Here is a 24462-nt window from a genome sequence, read left to right as displayed (position 1 = left end):
GCCTTCAACCCCGCCCCTTCAGTACTGGAGTGGAGCAGTGTAGATTGTTTATGTCGGGACACCACTTATGTGCACGCGTGTACTATAACAAAGTATTCACAACTTTCCACTGCCTTTTTACAGAGTTCATACTTGAAAAATAAATCATGAAATCAAATGTTTGAAAGATTTACAATGCTCCTTCTTCAGTCGTCAGCATAATCAATGTCTGACGAATCAGATGACATATAATTTACAATGTTTATTCCACCTACTCAATACTGTACAATAATTGCAATGTCTATAAATACATTACAATGTGTTATCAAGGGACTACTTTTGACCCTATATGGCTCATCATCAGCCTAAGATACACTTATGGATTTGCCGAAGTCCTAAGACAGAATTACATTGTGGAAATAAAATTTAAAAGAATGAACTGTGTATGTGATGCGATAATCTATAATATATAAAATAAGAGTTTTGTCTGTATATTGCTCAGAATTTAAAAAGGATGGCATTTATGTATCAGTCATATCCATAGTAATGAGGAAATGCACTTTTTAATTTTCCGTAATTTCTGTCTGTCTGTATGTATGTACACGCATCACGAGAAAATGGCCGAAGAGATTTTAATGAAAATTGGTATGCAAAGTCGGGGAATAAGCCGCTATAATCTAGGCCATTAATAATTGTATTCGCCCTGAGTGAAATCGTAGTTTAGGGGAAAGCCTAAAATTTAATTCTCAAATATTTATGTTATTAGTGGTCGTATTTTAATGAAAATCGGTATGCAAAATCGGGGAGTAAGTTGCTACAATTTAGGTTATGCATAATTGTATTGACGCTGATGGTAGTTTAGGGAAAGGCCTAAAATTTAATAGTGGTCCTATCTTAATGAAAATTGAAATGCAAAGTCCGGGAATAAGTCACTATAATCTAGGCCATAAATAATTTTATTCATGCTGAGTGAAATGGTAGTTTAGGGGAAGGCCTAAATTTTAACTATCAAATATTTATTATTAGAGGTTCATATCGATAAATACTACATAATCAAAGTTACATAATATTACATTTCTGATCATTTATGTCTTATACATTGTTACCGTACCAGCTATGATCACAAAGATATTAATGAATTTGGATTTTTGTTACTAAGTCCATATCAGCGCCGAGTCACAACAAACTGGGTGAACAGAATTTAATGAAAATTGGTATGTAAAGTCGGAGAATAAGGAACTACAGTCTACGCTATAAATAATTTTACAAATCATAGAGTCGAAAGAAAACTAAATGTGAAGGCCTACAATATAGAAAGCTGATAACATTGATCAACAATAACATAACACTGACCACTGTTTGTTGTGATGTGCTTTGTGTCTTCTGCTTCCACTCATCTCACGTCCGTAGGTTTTAACCTAAAATTACCCTACACGTGCTCCCTGGGTGGTGCTAAGCGAGCAACAGTGATCAGGCTGTCAGACTATTCTAGTGATCTGCTGGCTATTTCACATGAAAATGAAATATAATTCAAACGGTTCTTTTCAGAACCAACAGGCAAAGACTTTCGAGCCTACACTTAAAGTCCTTCATCTAAATATAGAAGGCATAAGCAAATCCAAATGCCAATCCTACAAGATGGAAAAATCAATGTGGTTGCCATTCAGGAAACACATGCTGCGGATGAACAATTACAAATGAGAGTGCTAATATCGGGATATATCGTAGGTGCAACATATCACCATGCATATGGTACAGCTACGTATGTCCATAGTACTACTGAAAATGCCTCATTGCTCGCAGCTAGCTCAAAAGACGACATACATACAGTTGTCATCAAAGTTGGAGATGTCACCATCATAAACATCTACAAGCCTCCACCTTCACCATGGACCTCCCAGATGATTCAGGTACAGGACCATCCAGCCATCTATGTGGGTGACTTCAACAGTCACCATGAAGAATGGAAATATAGTGCCACTGATTCTAATGGAGAAACTCTCATGAACTGGGCCGAGGAACATAATATTCATCTTGTATTTGATGCAAAAGATAGAGGAACATTTAGATCTGCTGTATGGAAACAGGAATACAACACAGACCTATCTTTTGTTTTCAGTGATCAGAATAAACAACCTCTGCTAACATCACGGAAAATACTTCAAGATTTCCCACATAGTCAACATCGACCTATATGTCTTGAGGTTGGAATGCAAATACCCCTGGTAACTTCTTATCATCGTCCACAGAGCTATTTAATGGTGAGATGGCGACCCCGGTCTAGAGAACCAGGAATAACGGCCGAGAGGATTCGTCACACTGACCATGCGTCACCTTGTAATCTGCGGGCCTTCGGAACAAGCAACGGTCGCTTGGTAGGCCCATTGTGGGCTGTGGTTTGGTTTGGTTCGGGGGTGTTTGTAAGATTATAAGTATACATAGTTCATTTTTGTGATGTGATGTTTAGCCAAATTGTTGATAGTTCATTTGTTCCCGGATTTTCCATTTTCCCGTGTTGTACGGTTTTTTTCCGTGGTCCCTCCAAAAACAGAGAATCTAGGTTCCACAATATATGGAATGATCTTCATTGGGATAACCACATTAACGAGGTTGTAAAGAAAGGCTTCACACCTCTTCAAATGGTAATTAATTAATGGCGTATGGCCTCTGAAGAGGCCTGGTTCAGTCTTTCAAGTTGACGTCATATAGGCGACCTTTTAAAGATAAAAATTTCATTGTTCCGTATTGAAAAGTATCACAGTTAAATTGAAATAATAAATATGGTAGTTCAACCTATTCAATACAAGTAAATAAGAGAAAATAAAAGTGGCACTTTTAATTAAATAAGAATGTAATCTCTACATCTCTTATTTACTTGTATTGAATAGGTTGAACTAGCATATTTATTATTTCAATATAGGCGACCTGCGCGTCTATGAGGATAGGGCCCTCCTACATTTGATGAATTCTAATGATGGAAACAGCACACACACTCAGCCCCCAAGTCTTTGGAATTAACCGATTAAGGTTAAAATACCCGACCCGGCCAGGAATTGAACCTGGGATCCTCTGGATCAAAGGCCAGCACACTAATCATTTAGCCATGGTTATGAGGATAGCAGTGAATGCTTGGACAGCAACCACAGACTTCTAGTAGTGGATCTTAATTGCTTAGTGAAAGCTACACCTCCAGTAAATATATTGCCAAAAATTAAAGAATGGCAACTTTAAAAATGCAGAAATCAAGATGGATTTTCAAAATTTCATAGCAATTAAACTGCCGAGAAATGAGACAGGTGGTGTTGACGAAGAGTAGAATGCATTTAGAACAACAATAGTTAATTGTGCTATAGAGGTTATGTGGTAAACCAAAAGGTAAGGCCCAGGAGAAAGAAAGATGATGGTGGAATAAGAATAAATCATACAATACATACATGGCAAAGAAAATTTTTTTGCTAGTTGCTTTACATCGCACAGACACAGATAGGTCTTTTAGCGATGATGGGACAGGGAAGGGCTAGGAATGGGAAGGAAGTGGCCGTGGCCTTAATTAAGGTACAGCCCCAACATTTGTCTGGTGTGAAAATGGGAAACCACGGAAAACCACTTTCAGGGCTGCCGACAGTGGGGTTCGAACCACCAAAGAAAATCAAAGATGTTGAAAAACATAATCAGGCTCAGGGTATTGTACCAAAGGATGATAAAGAAATAGGAAAACTAGAACAGGAATTCAGGAATAAGACACTCCAGGCAAAAAAGAGTAGTGAAAGAAGAGCTGGGATCTGTTCACCCAAGGAATTAAAGAAGATAGTAGTAAAGGAAATCAGAAAATGTTATATGGGATGATGAAAAGAATCACATAGGGAAGATATTAAAGCTATTGAAACAGAAGGCAGGATCATTACCAGAGACATGGTAGGAATAGAGAAGAGATGAACAGTTGTTTTGAATGGGGAGTGTGAACAAGAACAGGTTACCACAGCTACTAATGAATTACAGAAGGTAAACCTCTAAATACTTGGAAAGAGAGAGACAATGCCCTAAAGAAAATGAAAAGTGGAAAGTCAGTAAGAGCAGATGAACTACCAGCAGACATGATTAAGTCAGCTGGAATCCCTGAAATACAGTGGCTACATCAAACACTGAGAGTTATATGGAAAGAGAACATGTTGCCAAATGACTAGAAAAAGGAAATAGAAGGAAGTGCACCAATTATAGAGGCATCAGCCTTTTGTCACACTGCCTTATGATAATGGAGAAGATTATAGAAGATTATAGAGACTGAGAGATATCAAGATATTAAGATATCAACATAAATATCTTGATATCAAAATAATTATACTGATCCAGGTGATCGATTGGTAGATGATGTCCTGTGATACATTGTGGTTTTCATTGCAAAAATGAATGATGAAATCAAAATGTGTGAATTACATAAGAATGAGTGAAAAATGGTGGCAACCAATTTGTGACTGCAAGATGTTTGCAAATCATGCGATACACGAACACCCAAAAAAAAAAAAACAAAAAAAAAAAAACAAAAAAAAAAAAAAAAAACTAGGGGCCGCTAGTCATTGACCTTATACACATTGAAAACATGAGAGTGTGAAATCTTCCTCTTCCTGGTTTTTCTCCCAATCTATTGAGGTCAACTCTTGATATGAATTTGGCCCACTTTTATGGCTTGATGCCCTTCCTGACACCAACCACATGTGAAGGGATGTATTCGCTACGGTGTGTTTCTGTGGTGGTTAGTAGTGTGAAGTGCTGTGGAAGTGTGTTAAGAGAAACACAAACACAAAGTCTTCCAAGCAGAGGAATTAACCTTAAGTAGTTAAAATCTTCAGCCTGGCTAGAATCAAACCCAGGGCTCCTGAACCGAAGACTAGTATGCTTACCATTCAGCTAAGGAGCCAGATGTATGAATATTGACATGAAATAGTGAAAAGAAGTCGAATGACACTAACAAAAGAGTAAAGGTAAACATTTCCACACATCATCAAAGAAAATGTACAAAATTACCTCAACTTTTTCAGGATCTGTGATCTCTGGTTCAAGAAACAACTGCCGTGCTTCCTTATACAGCCAATCCTCAGGAATGGGATACTTCTTAGGGTCTAACTGCTCTATGATTGTTTCCAGATTATGGTATTGCTTGATTAGTTCCATGGCACGTTTAGGTCCAATTCCTTTGATACTCTCGCAATAGTCACAGCCCAGAAGGATACATAAGTCAATAAACTGTAACAAAGTAATAATGACTGAAAATCAGATAGCAGAGTTCCTAAATAAATTTTACTATTCTTTCTATTCTATTCTTTACCTGTCACATATTATTGCTGAACTTCTCTACAATGTTTTTTAAGCAAGGTATTAAGGTAGAGATTGGAATCTCATGTTAATTTAGGTGCACAAAAAGTTTCAAATCTGAAAATAGATTTAAAACGCAAAAGCTCAATTTACAAGTGATGCTGTAAGAACTACTAACGAGGAAGAGTTTTACTACTACTAAAAACCTCAACATCAATGCATGTTCTACACCCTTTCAGTACCGTCTTCTGCATTTAGCACTCCCGAATGTCAACTGATTAGAGTCAGGATTCTATGCTATGCTATGGGTCTTATGGCGACAATGGAACAGATCAAGGCTAGGAATGGGAAGGAAGTAACCATGGCCGTACAGCCTTGGCATTTGCCTCGTGCGAAAATGGTGAAACCACACATAAGCTTGTTCAGGGTTGCCAACAGTGGGGTTCAAAACCCATTATCTCTCAAATGCAAGCTCACAGCTATGTGACTTGAACCGTGTAGCAAACTTGTTTGGTGATTCAGGACTGAAATCTGCAAATTTGAACAAAGGAAAAGTGAGCATCTAACCAAACCACTGTACAGTATGCAGCCTGTCATGAAAGCTGCTTTTCAACATAAAGAGCTGAAAAAGGCTAATTAATTGGGGTATATTCATTGCACATGCACATGAAAAGAATCAACCTTACATGAAGCAAGAGGTACTTTTCAGTCAGAACGGCCACCATGATACGGTGTCTATGCACATGTTGAAAGCTATTCTCATGACTATGGACATGTTCACACTTTCAATGAGAATGCATAAGTCCAAAATAGGCAGTTTTTGACTGCGGTCAGAACACTTTTAGAGGAATTCTTCACTTCACTGAACATGCGGTGATACCCCTGGTTCATTATTATGCACTTGGGAGCAGTACAAATTTGGCACACTGCACACAACAGTGAAGTTAAGGGCATAATGATGTGTATCCAATGCATGCAGTATTTTACCATAGCAAACTTTATTGCATGTTCTATCTTACAGTGTAGACGTATTGCGTGCATACAAGATGTTTATAACTAAAACACAATCATTGTTATTCTCCACAATGAATGAAGATGTATCTGAAAACAACAGATTGAGAAAGCCAGATAATTACACAAAAGATATTGTTAACCAGAGGAGAAACTGGCCACTTGTACACAACAAGAAAGTGTGTTATTGGTTAATGCAAAAGTGTTCCAAAACACCAACTGTTAGTGCAAGAATAGTAAGATTCAATCCAGTTTCCTAATGGATGTAGGTGGTTAATAATACGAGTTGTATTTGACGTCTTCATAGTTTTGGAAAGTGTGTTTGAAAAGTCTAATGATGCTAATATAGTCATCTTTCTTGATTTAAAAATGTTCTTGAAATCCAATTTTTGAACTTTGAGCTAACAAAGGTCAAATTATTCTTTTCAAACCTTTTAAGCTATATAATTCTACATCATTGTGTTTTCAAGGAGCATTAAGCAAACTTTTTACAAAAAACACATATTTGTAATGGAAATGACAATGTGGCTAGTTTTGTTTAGAAACCTTTCACAAATGTAAGCTACACATTTCCCAGAATTTAGAGTAAAACCAAACACAAACCTTCATCACAGAAGAGCAAAATTACCTACACCAACTGAGAAATAAACAGCTCAATCGATTGATACTACTGTGATGGTCGTTGTTGTCTGAAGGGACAAAACAACAGAACTATTATAAGGTCTTAACATTGACTGTAGAAGGAGAATATTTTGAACTGAGGTACTTGCTAAAGAAAGAAAAAGTCCATGAAATGTGATAAATACATACCTAATAGTGCTAGGGTCAGAAAAAAGTGACCAAAGAGAGACTGGAGAGGAAAAATGAAAAGAGGAGCTTGCCAAGTGGAAGCAATGCCACACCCAACCTGACCCCTATAGTTGACACGTATCACAAAAGCTCCTGGAGGAAAATGATAAGAATCAACTGTGTATAGTAATCATTCCAGAAAAGGTGAAAAAAGTGCACAAATGTGTCATTTGTTGAGTTTCTGTTTCATTTCCAATCTCTCTTTCCAGAAATAAATGTGGGGGAGGCCAACTGCAGCATGTCAAATGAAAAAACAAAAATAAAACAAAGATATCAGATTAAAAATAAATTCAAGGGCAATGAAAACCAGGTTAAGAAGAACAAACGACAGAACAAACAGGACAAACATGTAATTTATAAAATTGATGACAAATGAAAATAATTACAAACTATCCACATTTATTGATTAAATGAAAATAAATTGAAAGAACTATCAAGGTAAACATGAACACCACTTTCATGAATGTATTTCTCATTAAAGTGTTTTCTGATCAATGGCAATTTCTAGTTAGGTATCTTATTTCTTTCATTATTAGAAAAAAGTACAGCATCTGTAAAACATAGGAAATAATATCCCACTCAGTTATTGTAGATGTGGTTTTCTGTAATTCCCCATTTCCAATCGCAAGCTGATACCGAAATAGTATCACACATATAGGGGAAAGCTGCTTCCTTCACAATCTTGGGCCCAACTACAAATACACACACCAGAAAAAACATCATAGCCACACAAGTTATCAGATACTCCACTCTCTTTGCAGTACTATAAATTAATTACAATATCTGAAGCAGTGTAATAATACTGTAATATGGACATAAGCTACTACAATTCACCACTGTATATTATTCTGTACAGTAGTTATAAATAAGAACTATAACTTACTTATTATTTGGAAACTGTGGAATGTACCATAACTGTACATCCCTAAACTCATTCACTTGATAACCTCACAAATGTACACCAATGTAGCTTCTCAAAGAAATAACGTGCGCATACTAAGAGTCACTGCATGCCTAGCCATGAGGGAAAGCGGAAGATTTCTGCTAAGAATTAGACCATGATTGTTTGATTTGGTCATCAAGCCGTGGTTACTTGAAGCATTTTAGGTTAGTTGTGAAGCCATTTTACTTCAACCCCCCTGTCCTCTTGAACAGACTGTTGTGGCATAAATGGTGGAAAGTATAAAATGTTGCAAACATAAATTTAAGAATTTTAATACATTGTGACATTGTGAACATAGGAAATCTGAGGGGACCAACAAAAAACTGTTGTATACGATGGGAAAACAATGAATGTAGGAATGTAAATAATGTTATTTGCTTTACGTCCCACTAACTACTTTAACGGTCTTCGGAGACGCCGAGGTGCCGGAATTTAGTCCCGCAGGAGTTTTTTTACGTGCCCGTAAATCTTCCGACACGAGGCTGTCATATTTGAGCACCTTCAAATACCACCGGACTGAGCCAGGATCGAACCTGCCAAGTTGGGGTTAGAAGGCCAGCGCCTTAACCGTCTGAGCCACTCAGCCCGGCCTGGAATGTAAAAGCGGGGTTGTACTGTATATACATACATACATTCCTCAACAAGAGACATCTAATCGCACTTGGGAGTGACGACATAAATCCAGATGACAAAACTCGAACTACGATTGGCTTAACGTTGCACTGACACAGATAGGTCTTATGGCGATGATGGGACAGAAAAGGGCTAGGAGTGGGAAGAAGCAGCCGTGGCCTAATTAAGGTACAGCCCCAGCATTTGCCTGGTGCGAAAAGGGGAAACCACGAAAAACCATCTTCAGGGCTGCCGACAGTGGGGTTCGAACCCACTATCTCCCGGATGCAAGCTCACAGCTGCGCGCCCCTAACCGCACGGCCAGCTCGCCCAGTAATGAGAAAACAAATACTCATTTCCCTCGAAAGAAAAAATTCTACATCAATAATGATTATGTACCAAATCTAAATTATTAAAACATTAAAATATTACAAACTACAAAATAAGAAAATTAAAAAACAACTGAATGAAATACAAATGAGTTGATAAACATGGACAGGTCTAAAGAATCCTTCAACATAACAAATTAGCAATGTTTTGCTAGTTTCTTACAATGACAACTACAAACAGCATTTTCAAATGAAAAGTTAAGTCCCATAGTTCTGGAATCCCTGTGGTTTGATCACAAGTTTAAAAGTCACTTAAAACTTCAGGCTTACCTGCTAATTTTAATTCTTGAACCTGTAGATTCATATAAGAGGCCTGTGACACTATAATCAACAACCCTATGTCTATATACTTAGTACATGCGAGATCTGTTTGGTCACTTATACGACTCTTAAGTCTGAACTGGTGAATGAGGGATTAGTACAGCTGTTTAGTCATGGAGATTCCTTCAATTCAAACCTTGAATCTATATTGAACACTCAAAGCTTATGCAAAATTATTCTCAAAATCTTTCCCTGAATAATTTCTCTATCCAGATAAAAGCCAATCCAAAATCGGGAAAGGATACACTTCGCAAATGATAGTCGTTTCTTATATGGACAATAAACACCAAACAGGAGGCTTATGGAAATGTTTAATGATTCATGGTATAATATTTTATTAATTGGTATAAAATTCTAACATTTCAATATGTTTACGGCTAAGTGCATATTTGCTTAAGATGTAGATCAGAGAAGTTGAATAAAAAATTCTTACATACCTCTTCCTTGGTCAGTTCCAATCCCTCCAAAACTTTACTAAGGTGATATTCTTGTATAGGCATTTTCCGAGCTTCACTGAATGTCATGTGACGTAAGAGAACCATTGTACCAAACGTGAGAGCATCCATATCCTCTGTTGCAGTAGCGTACACCTTGCCAGCTTTCACCATCGCTGCGCACTGAGCTTCAGCTTCACCAGGAGCCTGAAACATATCTCTGTAAATCCTCCCACTGCTCAGAAGCTTCTGGATTTAAAAAGAATTGAACAGCCAATAGATATTGCATGAATAGTGGGACTGGATAGTGGAAAGATTTATGAATTCTTATGGAAATATTTAATGATTCATAGTATAATATTTTATTAATTGGTATACAATTCTAAGTCCCCCATAAGTCCAACCCCTCGTCCACGTCGTGGGGGACGGGCAACGGTACGAAGTAGGGGATAGCCTGTAAGGATAAAGTACAGCGGGGACCTTGTGTGCCCCAGGACCGCTACGGTAGCTGTGAAGGCCTTACAGGAACCCTGAAAAGTAACGGCTAACGGGGCTCTGGTGAAGTCCTTAACGGCAACTGAGGCGGAGAAGGAGACCTTTGGTACGGCAAAGTTGGCGGAGGAGGTAACCCTTCCTCTTGGGGTAAAATAAAGAGGAAAACCACTGCCTTGTGGTGAAGAGGGATCTTCAAAGGCTAAGGGAGACTACCCCAACAGAAAACAGCAGGCTTGGAGGCGTAGGTGGCAGCCCCACTACCAAGCTCGGGTGCTGTGGGCCAATAACTTGCACAACCTTAAATTACCTTATAACAGAAACATCAACAATGAGAAACCGAACGGATCCGAAGATGACGACCTTTGGCTTGAAAAGGCTAACGAAAATTGGGCTATGGAATGTGAGGACTCTGCGGGAAAGTGGAAGGCTACGACAGGCAGTGGCATGTATGAGGAGTTATGGCCTGAACATCCTAGGTTTGAGTGAGGTAAGATGGAGTGAGTTTGGGGAACTGGCAACCCATGATGGAGCTACATTTATATACTCTGGAAGACCCGAGGGCGACGGAGCGAGTTATGGAGGTGTGGGTATATTAATGGATAAGGAGGCCAAGAGGAGCCTTATGGAGTGGTACCCAGTGACGGAAAGGATAATAGTGGCACGTTTTAAGACCAATATTAGAAACATTGTGTTGATAGTATGCTATGCACCTACGGAGTCAGCGGAGGAGGAAGACAAACAGACGTTCTATGGACATCTTAATAGAACGGTTAAGAAACAGAAAAGGAAGGATATCATCCTAGTTGGAGGAGATTTGAATGCAAAAGTGGGACAGGACAACGAAGGACTTGAACATATTATGGGAAGGCATGGTTTAGGGGAACGAAATGAGAATGGACAGCTATTTGTGGACTTCTGTGCAAGCCACGATTTGGTTATTGGTGGTACTATATTTCCACATAAAGACTGCCATAAGGTGACATGGGTATCACCAGATCATAGGACAGAAAACCAGATAGATCATGTGGCTATTGGACGAAGGTGGAGGAGTTCATTGTTGGATGTGAGGAATAAGAGAGGTGCAGACATTGGTAGTGATCACCATCTTGTTGTGGCTACCTTTAGAATGAAGATACAGGCACAAAAGAGAAGGATAGAGCAAATAAGGAAGCGATATGATGTTGGAAAGCTAAGGGATGACAGAAATGTGAAAGAAGCCTTTAGGATAGAACTAAAGAATCGATTCCAAGCACTCACTGAGGTGGAGGATGAAACTATTGAGGAAAAATGGGTGAAGACTAGATCTGTATTTACTGAAGTAAGTGAAAATATCCTGGGTTTTAAGGACAGGAGGAAAAAAGACTGGATGACTGACCGGACATGGGAAATTATCAGACAAAGGAAAGAGATAAAGGAAGTAATGAATGCATGTAAGACACGAGCAAGGAAGGCAGAATTGCAATCCAAATATGCTGCGAAGGATAAGGAAGTAAAGAGAAGTGTGAGGAGAGATCAAAGGAAATGGATAGATGACCTATCTCAACAAGCAGAGGAGGCAGCCAGAAAGGGAAATCTTAGAGAACTCTATACCATCACCAGAGTTCTGGCAAGGAAGCAGATGCAGAAAAACCGTCCAGTCAGAAACAAAGATGGTGTCCTCCTAACAAACTCCGAGGATCAACTGAAGCGATGGCAGGAACATTTCTCTGCAGTGTTAAACCACTCCTTGGAGGAGCAAGTAGATGCAGGAGAAGGCGAAGAAGAGGAAGAAACCCAGCCTGACCCAAGGATTAAAGTCTGCATTCCAACAGTGGAGGAAATCAAGCGGGCATTGAGAGAGTTACATATTGGTAAGGCAGCAGGTTTTGACAATATTCCAGCAGAAGTCATGAAGGTTGATATGGATACCACTGCCAATATGTTGCAGCCGCTATTTGAGAAGATATGGCTTAATGGAGAAATGCCGACAGATTGGAAATGTGGGTTGCTGGTGAAATTGCCAAAGAAGGGCGATACGTCAAACTGTAACAACTGGAGGGGCATTACGCTTCTTTCAATCCCTGGCAAAGTCTTTACCAGGGTTTTGTTAAACAGAATTAAAGAGTATATCAACTTGAGGCTCCGACGGGAACAGGCAGGCTTTCGATCAAATCGCTCGTGTGTAGACCAAATAAACACCTTGAGGATAATTCTGGAGCAGTGTGCTGAATGGTCATCTCGCCTCTATGCAGTGTTCATCGATTTCGAAAAAGCTTCTGATTCGATCAACAGAGAAGCTATGTGGAAGGAAGTGAAGCGGTATGGTGTGCCATCACAAATTACCAACCTCATTCAGGAAACATACCGTGATTATACATGCAGAGTCATACATGAGGGCCGTGTATCTGAACCTATATCTGTACGTTCAGGAGTACGTCAAGGTTGTATCCTCTCGCCAACCTTGTTCCTGGTGGTGATTGATGCGGTAATGCGAAATGTAACACGAAATGTGAAACGTAGTATCCAGTGGGGATTGGCAAATAGGTTAGAAGACCTAGACTTCGCTGACGATGTGTGTCTCCTGTCTGAGGCACATGGTGAAATGCAATCAAAGATTGAAGACTTGGTAAAAGAAGGAAAAAAGGTGGGACTAATGATTAACTCAAAGAAGACCAAGGCTCTAAGGATGAACACCAACAAACTAGACCCATTTGTCTTCAGCGATGAACCTATAGAGGATGTGGATAGTTTCACCTACTTGGGCAGTGTAGTTTCCAAAGATGGAGGAGCAGTACAGGATGTTTCTCAACGTATACAAAAAGCGAACGGTGCCTTTGTTCGGCTCTATCCGGTATGGAAGAACAACAAAATATCTATCAGGACCAAACTTCGCATTTTCCGAAGTAATGTCAAGGCTGTTCTACTGTATGGGTCCCAGACCTGGAAGGTGACTAAAGTGATTACCTCCAAGTTGCAGACCTTTGTCAACCGCTGTTTAAGGAAGATTTTAAACATCTACTGGCCGGAAGTAATCTCCAATCATGAACTATGGAGAAGGACGGGTGAAACCGAGATGGCCATACAGATAAAGCGGCGGAAATGGAAATGGATAGGGCATACGTTGAGGAAAGGGAATGAAGCCATCGAGAGAGAGGCACTGGATTGGAACCCGCAGGGTAAAAGGAGGAGAGGAAGGCCCAAACAAACGTGGCGAAGATCTGTACACATGGAGGCAATGGAAGAAGGCAAGACCTGGAGAGAGGTGAAGAGGTTGGCTGACAACAGGATCAGATGGAGATGCTTTGTTGATGCCCTATGTTCCACAAGGAACAACAGGAATTAAGGATAAGGATACAATTCTAACAGTTAAATGTTTACTACTAAGTGTATATTTGCATAAGATGTATATCAGAGAAATCCTATGCTTTCCCATCTTCTCAGAATGTAATCAGTCTTCATGTCAAGGAGAAATCTCCGAGACAATTCTTTCATTATGTTGAGCTGATTTTTACATGTATTCACAAATAACAGCTTTTTTAGGATTCATTTATGAGAAATAAGTAAGCAGTACTAATGTCCAGGGGTTAGGTTCACTGGTACTATGTAAACACTTACCAGGAGAACATGGTATTTATTCAAATATTTTTGGCCACCTTTTTCCAAACTCTGGGACAAAGAAGATGAAGAGATGAAAATTGCATAGGACATTTCAGATTGGAAGTTTCCCATAAGCCCTGTTGAAATTTGGAACTGAAGATGTGTTAATGTCACAGGCAGTAACAGTACATCCGTACTCTTTAGTTTTCTTTTTCTTCTCTCTTTGTTTCTCCAAACATGGAGTTGCTCTCTTTCTTCACAGGATACAGACATATAGACAGATGACAACTATGTGAGCAATAGGATCATTCAAATGAGATTACTTATTGGTAGAGGCATGATTTTTTCACATTAATTTATGTTCGATTTCACGAAAAGGAAACTCGTTTTTGCGTTATTTCGCGAAATACGGCTGACCCCATCGCCTTAATTTCGCGTTAATCATTTCCTAAAATTATTCATAAATATTTTAATTTGTGAGATTTGTGAATTATTTATGTGGAAGATAAATAAAGATAAACAATAATCATTCATTATTTATGTTTATGACATAAACACCCTGTTCCCAAGCCAGGGGATTTCACCATTCAAAGTTCAAATCCCCAACCCGGCCTGGAATGCAACCTGGGGCCCTCTGGACCGAAGATGATCATTCATTATTCCTTATGGAATCTTGTTTAGAGCTATCCTATAGCCCTGATCAAGATTACATAACAAATTACCCTTTCAACCTACATGGAGTCCAACTCGTTGGCTGAATGGTCAGCGTACTGGCCTTCGGAGGCCATATGCCATTATTATAACCTACATGGACGTAGCTTTCACCCTATATGGCCATATTATTAATGGATTTTGTAGAATATTAACATCAAGAGATACTTCTGTCGAAATGAGAAATCCTCATTCTGTCCTCTGTTTCCCTTCACACACATAATATTGAAATACAATTTCAAGATCGTTATTTTACATGAATTTCGCTGCATTTTCGCTTTTATCGCAAAATAAGTAAATTTCGCTTTAAACTGGCCTTGTCACTTTAATTCGCTCTAATTCACTAAAACAAAATCGCTAATTTCTTAACCAGAATAATACGATTCGTTAAGATATCCCCCAAATCGCTTCAAAATATTTCTTGTCGCGTTTATCGTTAATGCGAAAAAATCATGTCTCTACTTATTGGTAATGTATGCCACACCTTCTTTCAACTATATTGCACTAAAAGTAGGGTGTACGGTAGAGGAGAAAGAACAGCTCTCAATTGATCTTAGACCAAATAACAGAGAACATTACCATTATGGGCGATCTGAATGCTCAAGTTGGCAAAGTGGGATAAGGTAGGGAGAAAACAACATTGGATCTCTAGCTACCGAAACTGAAATCCTAAGGGGGAGATTATCTGGAAGGTTTCTTTGTGCCTAACACCCTAAGCACACAGGAAACATGGTATCAAAAGTGGGGGAGTCATAAAATAACATGATAAAGCTGTGAAAAGAAGCTCAAAACTGTGTCAACACTACATAATTACTGACAAACAAGCTATCAGTCAATTAGAGATGTCCAAGTTATTGAAAGTGAAAGTCTAGATGGTGACCATCGGCTATTAACCGATTGAAGTCCAAATTTATTCTGAACTTGTTTGAGCCCTGTGACTGAGTATTTCTAAGCTTATTTCGAATGTAAGGGATGACTATTCTGGAGGATCAGAATACTGGAATATCTACTGCTTTTTGTTTTTATTTATTTCCTAACTTGAAAATAGGTTTTGCATGACCAAACTTACAACTGAATTCAACATTTCAGGGGCATCCAAAGTTTTTGTGTGGTACGTTTCGAAACAAATGAAGAGGAACAAGACACTTCTTGCATTGGAGTAAAACACTTTCTGGTAATCATTTAGGTTAGGTTTCATATTCTGTGACATTATTATGATGAGGGCAAAATAAGTCTTCATTTCATGTACGGATACAACTTTCCATCTATTAACACAATCCCTGCTGCCCAGAAATGCATTGCGTCCATACTTATTGAACCGGGAATGCCCGTACATGAAGTATTTCTTAAGAGGTTACAACCTGTATAATTTCAAAGTGTTACGGAGAGCAGCTATGTGAAGTTACCTCGTATACAACGACCAAGTCCGACAGGGAACGACTAGGCAACCTGCCGTGGTCATGACTTGTAGCTCAGCAGCGGGCAGTCAAGGACAGATCACGTTACAAAACGTATAGATGTTTCACGCCGGAAAATTTTCTAACTTCTATAATAATCAAGATATCAATGGGAGTAACGCCATCATGTATACCAGTTCTCAAACGTCTCCACATATCAATTTAATTAAAATCCATTCAGGGAAAGCAAAGTTATTCCATGTAATATAAAAAACAGTCATAAGATGACGTAAGTACTGTGAGGGAATAAAAGTCAGCAGCTCAAGCCGTAGATACGGGAGTTCAGCCACGTTGACTCGCTGTGTGAAACGTCGCTAAACCTTTGTCATAGGACGAAACTCTAATGGAGTGGAAGTAAGGACTTTATCGTTGAACTGAAACTTAGAATCTTGTCAGTAGTATTGAAACTTGTAAATTTCTGCAAGTGATACTCTACTTCGGAACTTGTAAATTTCAAGAGTGAATTCGATTTCAAACTTTTGAGATTTTGTGGTGAGTCGATCTGGTGCTACCCTCGTGTGTTAAAACTATCAAAACTTTTCTCAAAGTTAAGCATTCTAAGTTCTGATAGATTTCAAGTTTGAACATTACATGTGTGATAGATTTGAACATTTTATCGAAGTGACTTGGAATCCCTTCATAAAAGTGAATATTTAGAAATACATTTTTTTCTAACAGACACTTGCTATAATAAATGAGTGCAATAGTAGAATTACTTCAGACATTCAAGTTAAATATCGTCGTTAGTTGCTGTACATTTTATATGAAATGCCAATGTTATATTTTTCATCGGACACTCATCTCAGTGTTGATGTGTACAGAAGTGAACAGTTTATTGTTCAGTACAAACAAACAGTGTTAACTTTCAATTATTCAACTTTGGTTTGATGGAAAGTTACGGCGTGCTCGAGAAGATTCGAAGATTGGGAAGTGACCACCAATTCATTTTGCATGTGCATTCAAACATTTCTTTCTGATATTGAACAAACATTCTGGTTCTAAATAACAATAGAATCAAACCAGTGAACAAATAATTGCATCACTGCATACGAGTGCAAGCTGTGTTTTCCATAAATATTCACAAGCTAATCCTGGTGTCTGGGGACTTTAAAAGTCAAATCAATAGTGAGTGATAACCCCGCTACAAGACCTTCCAGAATCAACGATGAGGGAACGTGGTGCTATGGTCTGTTACTGCCGAGGTGGGAACGTGGTGCCATGGTCTGTTGATGCCGGCGAGAGAACATGGTGCCACAGTTTGATGCTGTCGACGAGGAAATGTGGTGGCATGGTAGGACGCAGTCTGGAGGATCGCATAAGATGACGACGCCACAGAGACAATTGCATTTGTAAGGTGATATGCTCTGATTTTTAGTGAATAAATTCAGTTTCCAAGAAAGACTTAATTAATTTAGTTAGAACCTTTTACTCTGTACCTTGCTCCAAACTGACTGTACATGCCCTGTAATGATGATAATAATAATAATAATAATAATAATAATAATAATAATAATAATAATAATAATAATAATAATACACTCTACTGCAATAAACTCAATGAAAAGAAATTCACATAATAAGTTGGGCATCGCCCAAAAATTCTTAAGTATGTCCAGCTCTGTTCCAGATTCAAGCAATTGTCGAGATATCAATGGGTTGATTCTGTATTGACCGCTGAAAAGGAATTTGATGCAGATGTTGATTCCCATAGGGAACCTAAAATATTTGTCCTGAATGAGTAAATTTATAATACCAATATAATGATCCGTTATTGGACATTACAGGATTATTCGGCTCATGAATCTAGGCCTCATCAATGAGGCATATATCGCTTTCAATTACAGACTCCTCACTATCCTCACTGTTTTCACTCCAATTGTCATAAAAATTACCTTCACTGAATTAATAATTTATTTCACAATCACTTTCATTTAGAACTTTGTTCACCCACTCAGAAAATTCATCACACTCGATAGAGACGTTATTACATTCGGGCCTTGGCGCCAACATGATCACAATATAAATATAAACAAACCACACGTATAAAGATATCCACCGAAGATAAAATACGGGTACTTACATGAAATAATCGACAGTGGTCAAGGAACTTCCAAACACTTCTAATATATGCTACTGATATAATTAATTGGCGCTATCTATATTTATGTATAAGAAATTTGAGATTTAAACGGTGGACGGGCAGTGTTCGTCTTTCATCTCCAATCAGTTAATCGCTGATCTAAAGAATGTTCATGTGCATAAAATTGTGCTGTTTCAGCCAGTTTGCACAAATCATTTGGACATAATCATGTAAATAATATCCAGAATTTGATCATCAATTAGTTCTGGTCACTAGCTGTGGATTACATTGCTATCTAGGGTATTTCATATGTGGAGTGTTGTAATCCCATGTGTCATGCATTTATATGATTCATGCTAGTTTCTATAAATAGAGAATATATTAACTGATTCTCAACCAGTGCCGGGGTCTACTTGTGGATCAAATGTCACTTTTTACCTTTTCACAAAAAATTTGTTCAGAACTGAAACTGACCTTATAATATTGTAGAGGGGTTAGTTGTAGGAAAAACGTGTTTATCACTTTTATTCTCATCTCCGCAAAATGCATTTATGCTTAGGTAGATCCACAACTAGTGACCATACCCTAAGTTATTACACAATGTCTGTATTTTTGTCAGAATATTTACCAACTGGAATGTCCTGTTTAAAAGTAATGGTATCGTATTATGAAACACTTGGTCGAATGAAAAACAGCAGTTTCTAACTTTTTACGAACAGTACTACGAATGTCAAGTTCCAGAGCTGGAATGACGCTGCCACAGACAGTGGTGAACACTGCTCTGCAGTTTTCTGTTAAGTGTGTATGCTACTCATTCCTATCAGTGCCTCACTGTAGGGATTGAATAGCTAATAATAATAATAATAATAATAATAATAATAATAATAATAATAATAATAATAATAACCGTATGGCCTCAGCTATCATGTGGAAACATTTTAATCTGATGCTATCTGACTGCTTTCTTGTCAATTTCGACCTTCCATTTTATTCTGTTGTTGTTGCTATTTGCTTTACGTCGCACCGACACAGATAGGTCTAATGACGATGGGACAGGAAAAACCTAGGAATGGGAAGGAAGCAGCCGTGGCCTTAAGTTACAGCCCCAGAATTTGCCTGGTGTGAAAATGAGAAACCACGGAAAACCAGGGCTGCTGACAGTGGGATTTGAACCCATTATCTCCTGGATGCGAGCTCACTGCATGGCCAACTCGCCCGGTCCATTTTATTCTAGGCCTACTCGATTGCAGAGTAAACTGAATCTTTCTTGAGTGTCTATGGATCAGCTTTAATGAATATGAATGACTGAATAAACATGCCAATATTGTACGACATGGAGTGTCGAATGGGCCTTTTTCTACACTTCAAAAATCAGACTACCTCTCCTGCTATATTGGGATCCCGAGGCCAACACTCTACCACTGATCCACAGAGGGAGCATCTAATAGCTGAAATACTATGATGAACCAGAGTGTCATGTACCCGTAGTTATCAGAACAGGTATGAACCAGAGGAACAGCATGCCAAAAAATGAAAATTATATTATCTAACTCTGCAGCTACTTTCAGCCAATATCCAGGCAGGCTGTTTTACTGGGCACACAGCAGCAATGTAAAGGGAGTCCTTCTTCCATGACGTTCCTTAGCAACATTTATTATTTTGATAGCCATCTTTACAATTTTCCTTGCCGATATGGGCTGATGATCATGCACTTTCCACCTCAAGACAGTCATGACAAAAACCACCACCATCGCCAGTTAACACAATTGAACTTTATTTCCATGTAAAACACTGCTCGGTGTTAACATGGATTAAGTAGAGGAAGTCTAAATTATGAATATCTCCGTTATCATAGTACAGTAAAGCTGTATAAGACGCAAATAAACGGAAATGGTATTATCTATAACTATTGTTATGTAGTATTTATCACTAGGACCACCAATAACTCATACATTAGGCCTTCCCCTAAACTACCATATAACACAGCGTGAATAACATTGTTTATAGACTAGACTATACTGCCTTATTTCTTGACTTTATATACCGATTTTCATGAAATTCTGTTCAGCGATTTTCTGGTGGCTTGGCGTTGACACGGATTAAGCAACAAAAGTCTAAATTCATGAATATCTCTGTTATCCTAGCCGATACAGTAAAACTGTACAAGACAAATGATCGGAAGTTATTATGTAGTGTTTACTGATAGGGCTACTAATAACATAGATGTATTAGAGAATTAAATTTTATGCCTTCCCCTAAACCATCCAGCGAGAATAGGCCTAGATTGTAGTGCCTTATTCCCCGACTTTACATAAATTAAATTCTGTTCAGCCATTTTCCCACGATGCATGTACATACATACATACATACATACAGAGATGACGGAAAAATAAAAATTGCATTTCCTTTTTACTGTGGACACAACAGATACACAAATACCATTTTTTATTTTAATTCAGAGCAATGTACAGACAAAACTCTTATATATAGATTAACAAGTGATAAAAATTATGCAAAACATAAACAAATTTACATTAATTAAATTACATTTAATGTAAGAACTTTCGTGTTTCAATTCTGCTTATACTCTTTTAAACTGTATTTCTTCAAATTCAGGACGACTCTGAACTGCAAGATGACCCCCAACTTCTTTCAAAAAATTAAATCAGGCTTAAAAAGTGCTTTGTGAAATCATAATTTTATTTATAACGAGTTATAAATTAAATTTGAGAAAAATACACACACATGAGTATAATGTAAATTCTACCTACTTCCCTAATCATTTTCATTAGAGGCATCTGATAATGGCTTTGAAAGTTCCAGAAATTCTTCTTTGTTGCGCCATTTCGTGAGCCTGCATTTATATCGCATCTTGTGTTACGGCCATTCCCTCCATGTGCTTTTCGTGCACATACCTCAAAATTTCATCTTCGATTTCTTTATTAAAGTGTCCTTGCTGCGGGCCACTGAATGCCATTCTTGTAGAGTACGCATTTTTAACCTTTCTTTGTCTTTATGCTGCATTTTCTAGCGACTGTACAATTGAAGGGTTTCTGGCAAAAACAACCAATGTCAAAAGTTACTAAAAATGAAATATTAGTACAATGAGAATAACAAGATGTTTACCTCTCTATGTACATCACATATTCTAAAAAAATAGGTCACAGTCAATTCTGTAAAAACGATCAATCCCAGTTGGGTTTCCAGCAAGAATAACGATAGTCAAATGACATTGGTCATTTTTTCTAGCAAGCCATAACTTTTCCACCACCTTGGGTTTGGGCTATCAGCTGTTACTGACTTTGCATTGATTGAGAAGGAAAAGGGAACTACTTCACCAGGAGTACCAAATGACTGGAATGAAATAATAAGTATATGCCGCAGCAGACCATCTCTATGTGATGATGTAGTCGTGATCCAGGACAAGTTTTATGATTTAAAACTTGCAGTAGCTCCTTACTTTGTAAAAACACCAAGACCATCCCTGACTCTCAGCAATTTTCCCCTTTTGGAAATAGCAGATGACTGCCCCTTTATTTTGAAACAGGATACATACTGTGGCCACTGTGACAAGTCTAATGTTTGCAGCAAAACCATGCTTTCTCACAGTGCAGAACTAACTCCACTGTATGGAGGTTGCATTTCCCTTCCACCAGCAAATTTCCAGGACTTAAAACTACTGCGTGCATCCTTCAGAACTCAGAGGCCATGTCAAACTACTAGCAAAAAATACAGCATTTCCCGGCATAATCGTCGCATCCTTTATTTTCAATACAAAAATTGGACTTTAAACATTTAATCACATAATCGTCGCACGTCCAAATTTTGTTCACCAATCTGGTTAAAAAATAAATGGAACTGCAATGTAAGTTGCACATGAATGCGCATTTTAAATACATGTATGGTTTATGGGCAATTTGGCAACACAGTCACATTTGCGAGATGTTGTACAACGTATAAATAATACCGGTATATGTACGACGCATGGCTTACCGGTAGGCTATCGGCAGTTTGACAACGTGGTCGCGAGACAGGGTACAATTTATTCACCACCTACATATTATGAGTTCTCATTTGAAATACATAAGGCTGTAAGTTATCGCTTATCGGCAACGTTGCCAGGAAATACCGGTACCAACACACACTTGTCTTCTAGTAGACAAGAGGTCTGATAGAATTCTGCGTTATTACAACCATCCCCCACCCCCCTCGGCGCAACAGTCACGAAGGACCTTGGACTAGCAAGCGACCGCTGCTCAGCCCGAAGGCCTGCAGATTATGAGGTGTCTTGTGGTCAGCACGACGAATCCCCACAGCCGTTATTCTTGGCTCTCTAGACCGGGGCTGCCATCTCACCATCAGATAGCACCTCAATTGTAATCACGTAGGTTAAGTGGACCTCGAATTAGCCCTCAGATACAGGTAAAATTTTCTGACCTGGCCGTGAATTGAACCCGGGGCCTCCGTGTAAGAGGCAGGCACGCTACCCCTACACCGGCTCCTGCATTATTGTGCACGAAGTAAAATCGAAGACGATAACGCAGATTTCCACGGAATTATTCAGCTCACGGTCAGCCAAATTATTTACGGTGTCTCAGTTGTCATCGCTAGACTCATATCTTACTACTACGTCATAAGTGTCCGGGCATGGGATGAAAACTTTTACCCAAGCAGTCAAGATAATTATAATCCAATGGTATTACAGTTTTATTTTATAAACTCGTCAGTAATGTAATGTAAAATCATCAATGACTGGGAAGAAATATTAACATAATTACCGTATGTTTAAAAAGAAATTGAAAAAATGAATGTTTGTTACTGACGTCTCGGAACACGGTCAACTACAGTAGATCTACACCGTGCTAGCTAGAGTGATGTATGAAGACGTCCGTGCTCCGGTTTGCGAGCTTTGTGCAAGCGCTCTAGTGTGTCACAACCAACGAGCTCAACTGATAACAAATTGCTGCATGCTTCCTTGCTGCCTAACAGTATTGGCTGCTCTGGAATGGACAGATCACAGATGCATTTATTTGTTTGTGACAGATGTGATTACTGTAGACATGTGTGCGTGAGAATTTAAGTTTTTAATTTGTGTTTGGGGTGTTTGTAGAAAATTTGTTTTAATAGTGAACAATTACGGAAAGTCATTTATATTGAAAAACATTAACGTGTGAAGCATTTATACGCAATTATGGGTAAATATAGAAACTATTCTACGGGCTTCAAGCTAAGCGTAATGCCTTCGCTGAACAGCACGGGAACAGAGCTGCAGAAAGGAAATTTTCAGTGAGTGAAAAGTTGGTGCGTGACTGGCGGAAATTAAAAAACAAGCTAAAAAGCACAAACCCTTCTAGACGCATGTTTAGAGGTCCTAAAACAGGGATGTTTCCTATAATTGACGAAGAAGTGTTTATGTATGTCAATGAAATACGTAGCAATGGCTGCAGTGTATCATATGAAATGTTACAAATTAAGGGATGGGAGGTAGCGCGCAAACACAACATAACTCAGTTTAAGGCGAGTCATGGGTGGATTAAGAGGTTCATGCGACGACACAATCTGTCAGTGCGAAGGAGAACAACACTAAGCCAAAAGTTGCCTGCTGATTACATGGACAAGATTGTAAATTTTCACCGATTTGTCATACGTTTGTGCAAGGAAACTTCGTACTTGCTTTCTCAAATCGGTAATGCCGATCAGACTCCAATCTTTTTTGATATGCCTTGCAACAGCACTATTGCGCTAAAATGATCACGGAGTGTATTAATGAAAACCAGCAGTAGTGAGAAGTTGCGATGCACGGCAATGCTAGCCATTACAGCTGACGGAAGAAAGTTGCCGCCTTACATCATTTTCAAGAGGAAAACGATGCCTAAGTATATACAGTTTCCCCGTGGAATTCATGTACGAGTGCAACCAAAGGGTTGGATGGATGTAGAACTCATGCTGGAATGGGTTAAAACTGTGTGGGATAGAAGACCTGGTGCACTACTAAAACAACCAGCTCTGCTTGTTTTAGTTTCCGAGGTCACCTCGTGAAAGAAGTGAAGCAACTTCTCAGTAAAAATAAGACACGACAGATAGTCATTCCTGGTGGCCTAGCAGCCACTAGACGTATGTATTAATAAACCCTTTAAAGACCACTTATGTTGATTTTACAACGAGTGGATGATGAGCGGCGATCAGCAATTGACGCCCGCTGGAAATATCAGGCGTCCACCCTTGGACTTGTTATGCTCATGGGTGATGAATAGTTGGGATCTTATACCACCTGAACTAGTCTCCAAGAGCTTCA

At 38.7% G+C, this 24462-nt stretch overlaps 1 protein-coding gene across 2 annotated transcripts in view; it reads right to left on the bottom strand.

Annotated features, from left to right (window-relative positions):
* Fen1 (flap endonuclease 1) overlaps window positions 1–24462 on the bottom strand; it is an 80562-nt gene that overhangs the window by 16704 nt on the left and 39396 nt on the right. For both annotated transcript variants that reach the window (XM_067142455.2, XM_067142461.2), the window contains exons 5-6: window positions 9852–10055; window positions 5002–5220 (exon numbers count right to left, since the gene is read on the bottom strand). In XM_067142455.2, the coding sequence (XP_066998556.2) occupies window positions 5002–5220; window positions 9852–10055 (423 nt within the window). The remainder of the gene's footprint in view (window positions 1–5001; window positions 5221–9851; window positions 10056–24462) is intronic.

This window comes from Anabrus simplex, chromosome 1, assembly GCF_040414725.1.
Source record: "Anabrus simplex isolate iqAnaSimp1 chromosome 1, ASM4041472v1, whole genome shotgun sequence".
NCBI lineage: Eukaryota > Metazoa > Arthropoda > Insecta > Orthoptera > Tettigoniidae > Anabrus > Anabrus simplex.
The sequence above is the reverse complement of the archived record's forward strand: the minus strand, read 5'-3'. Positions and strand labels throughout refer to the sequence as shown.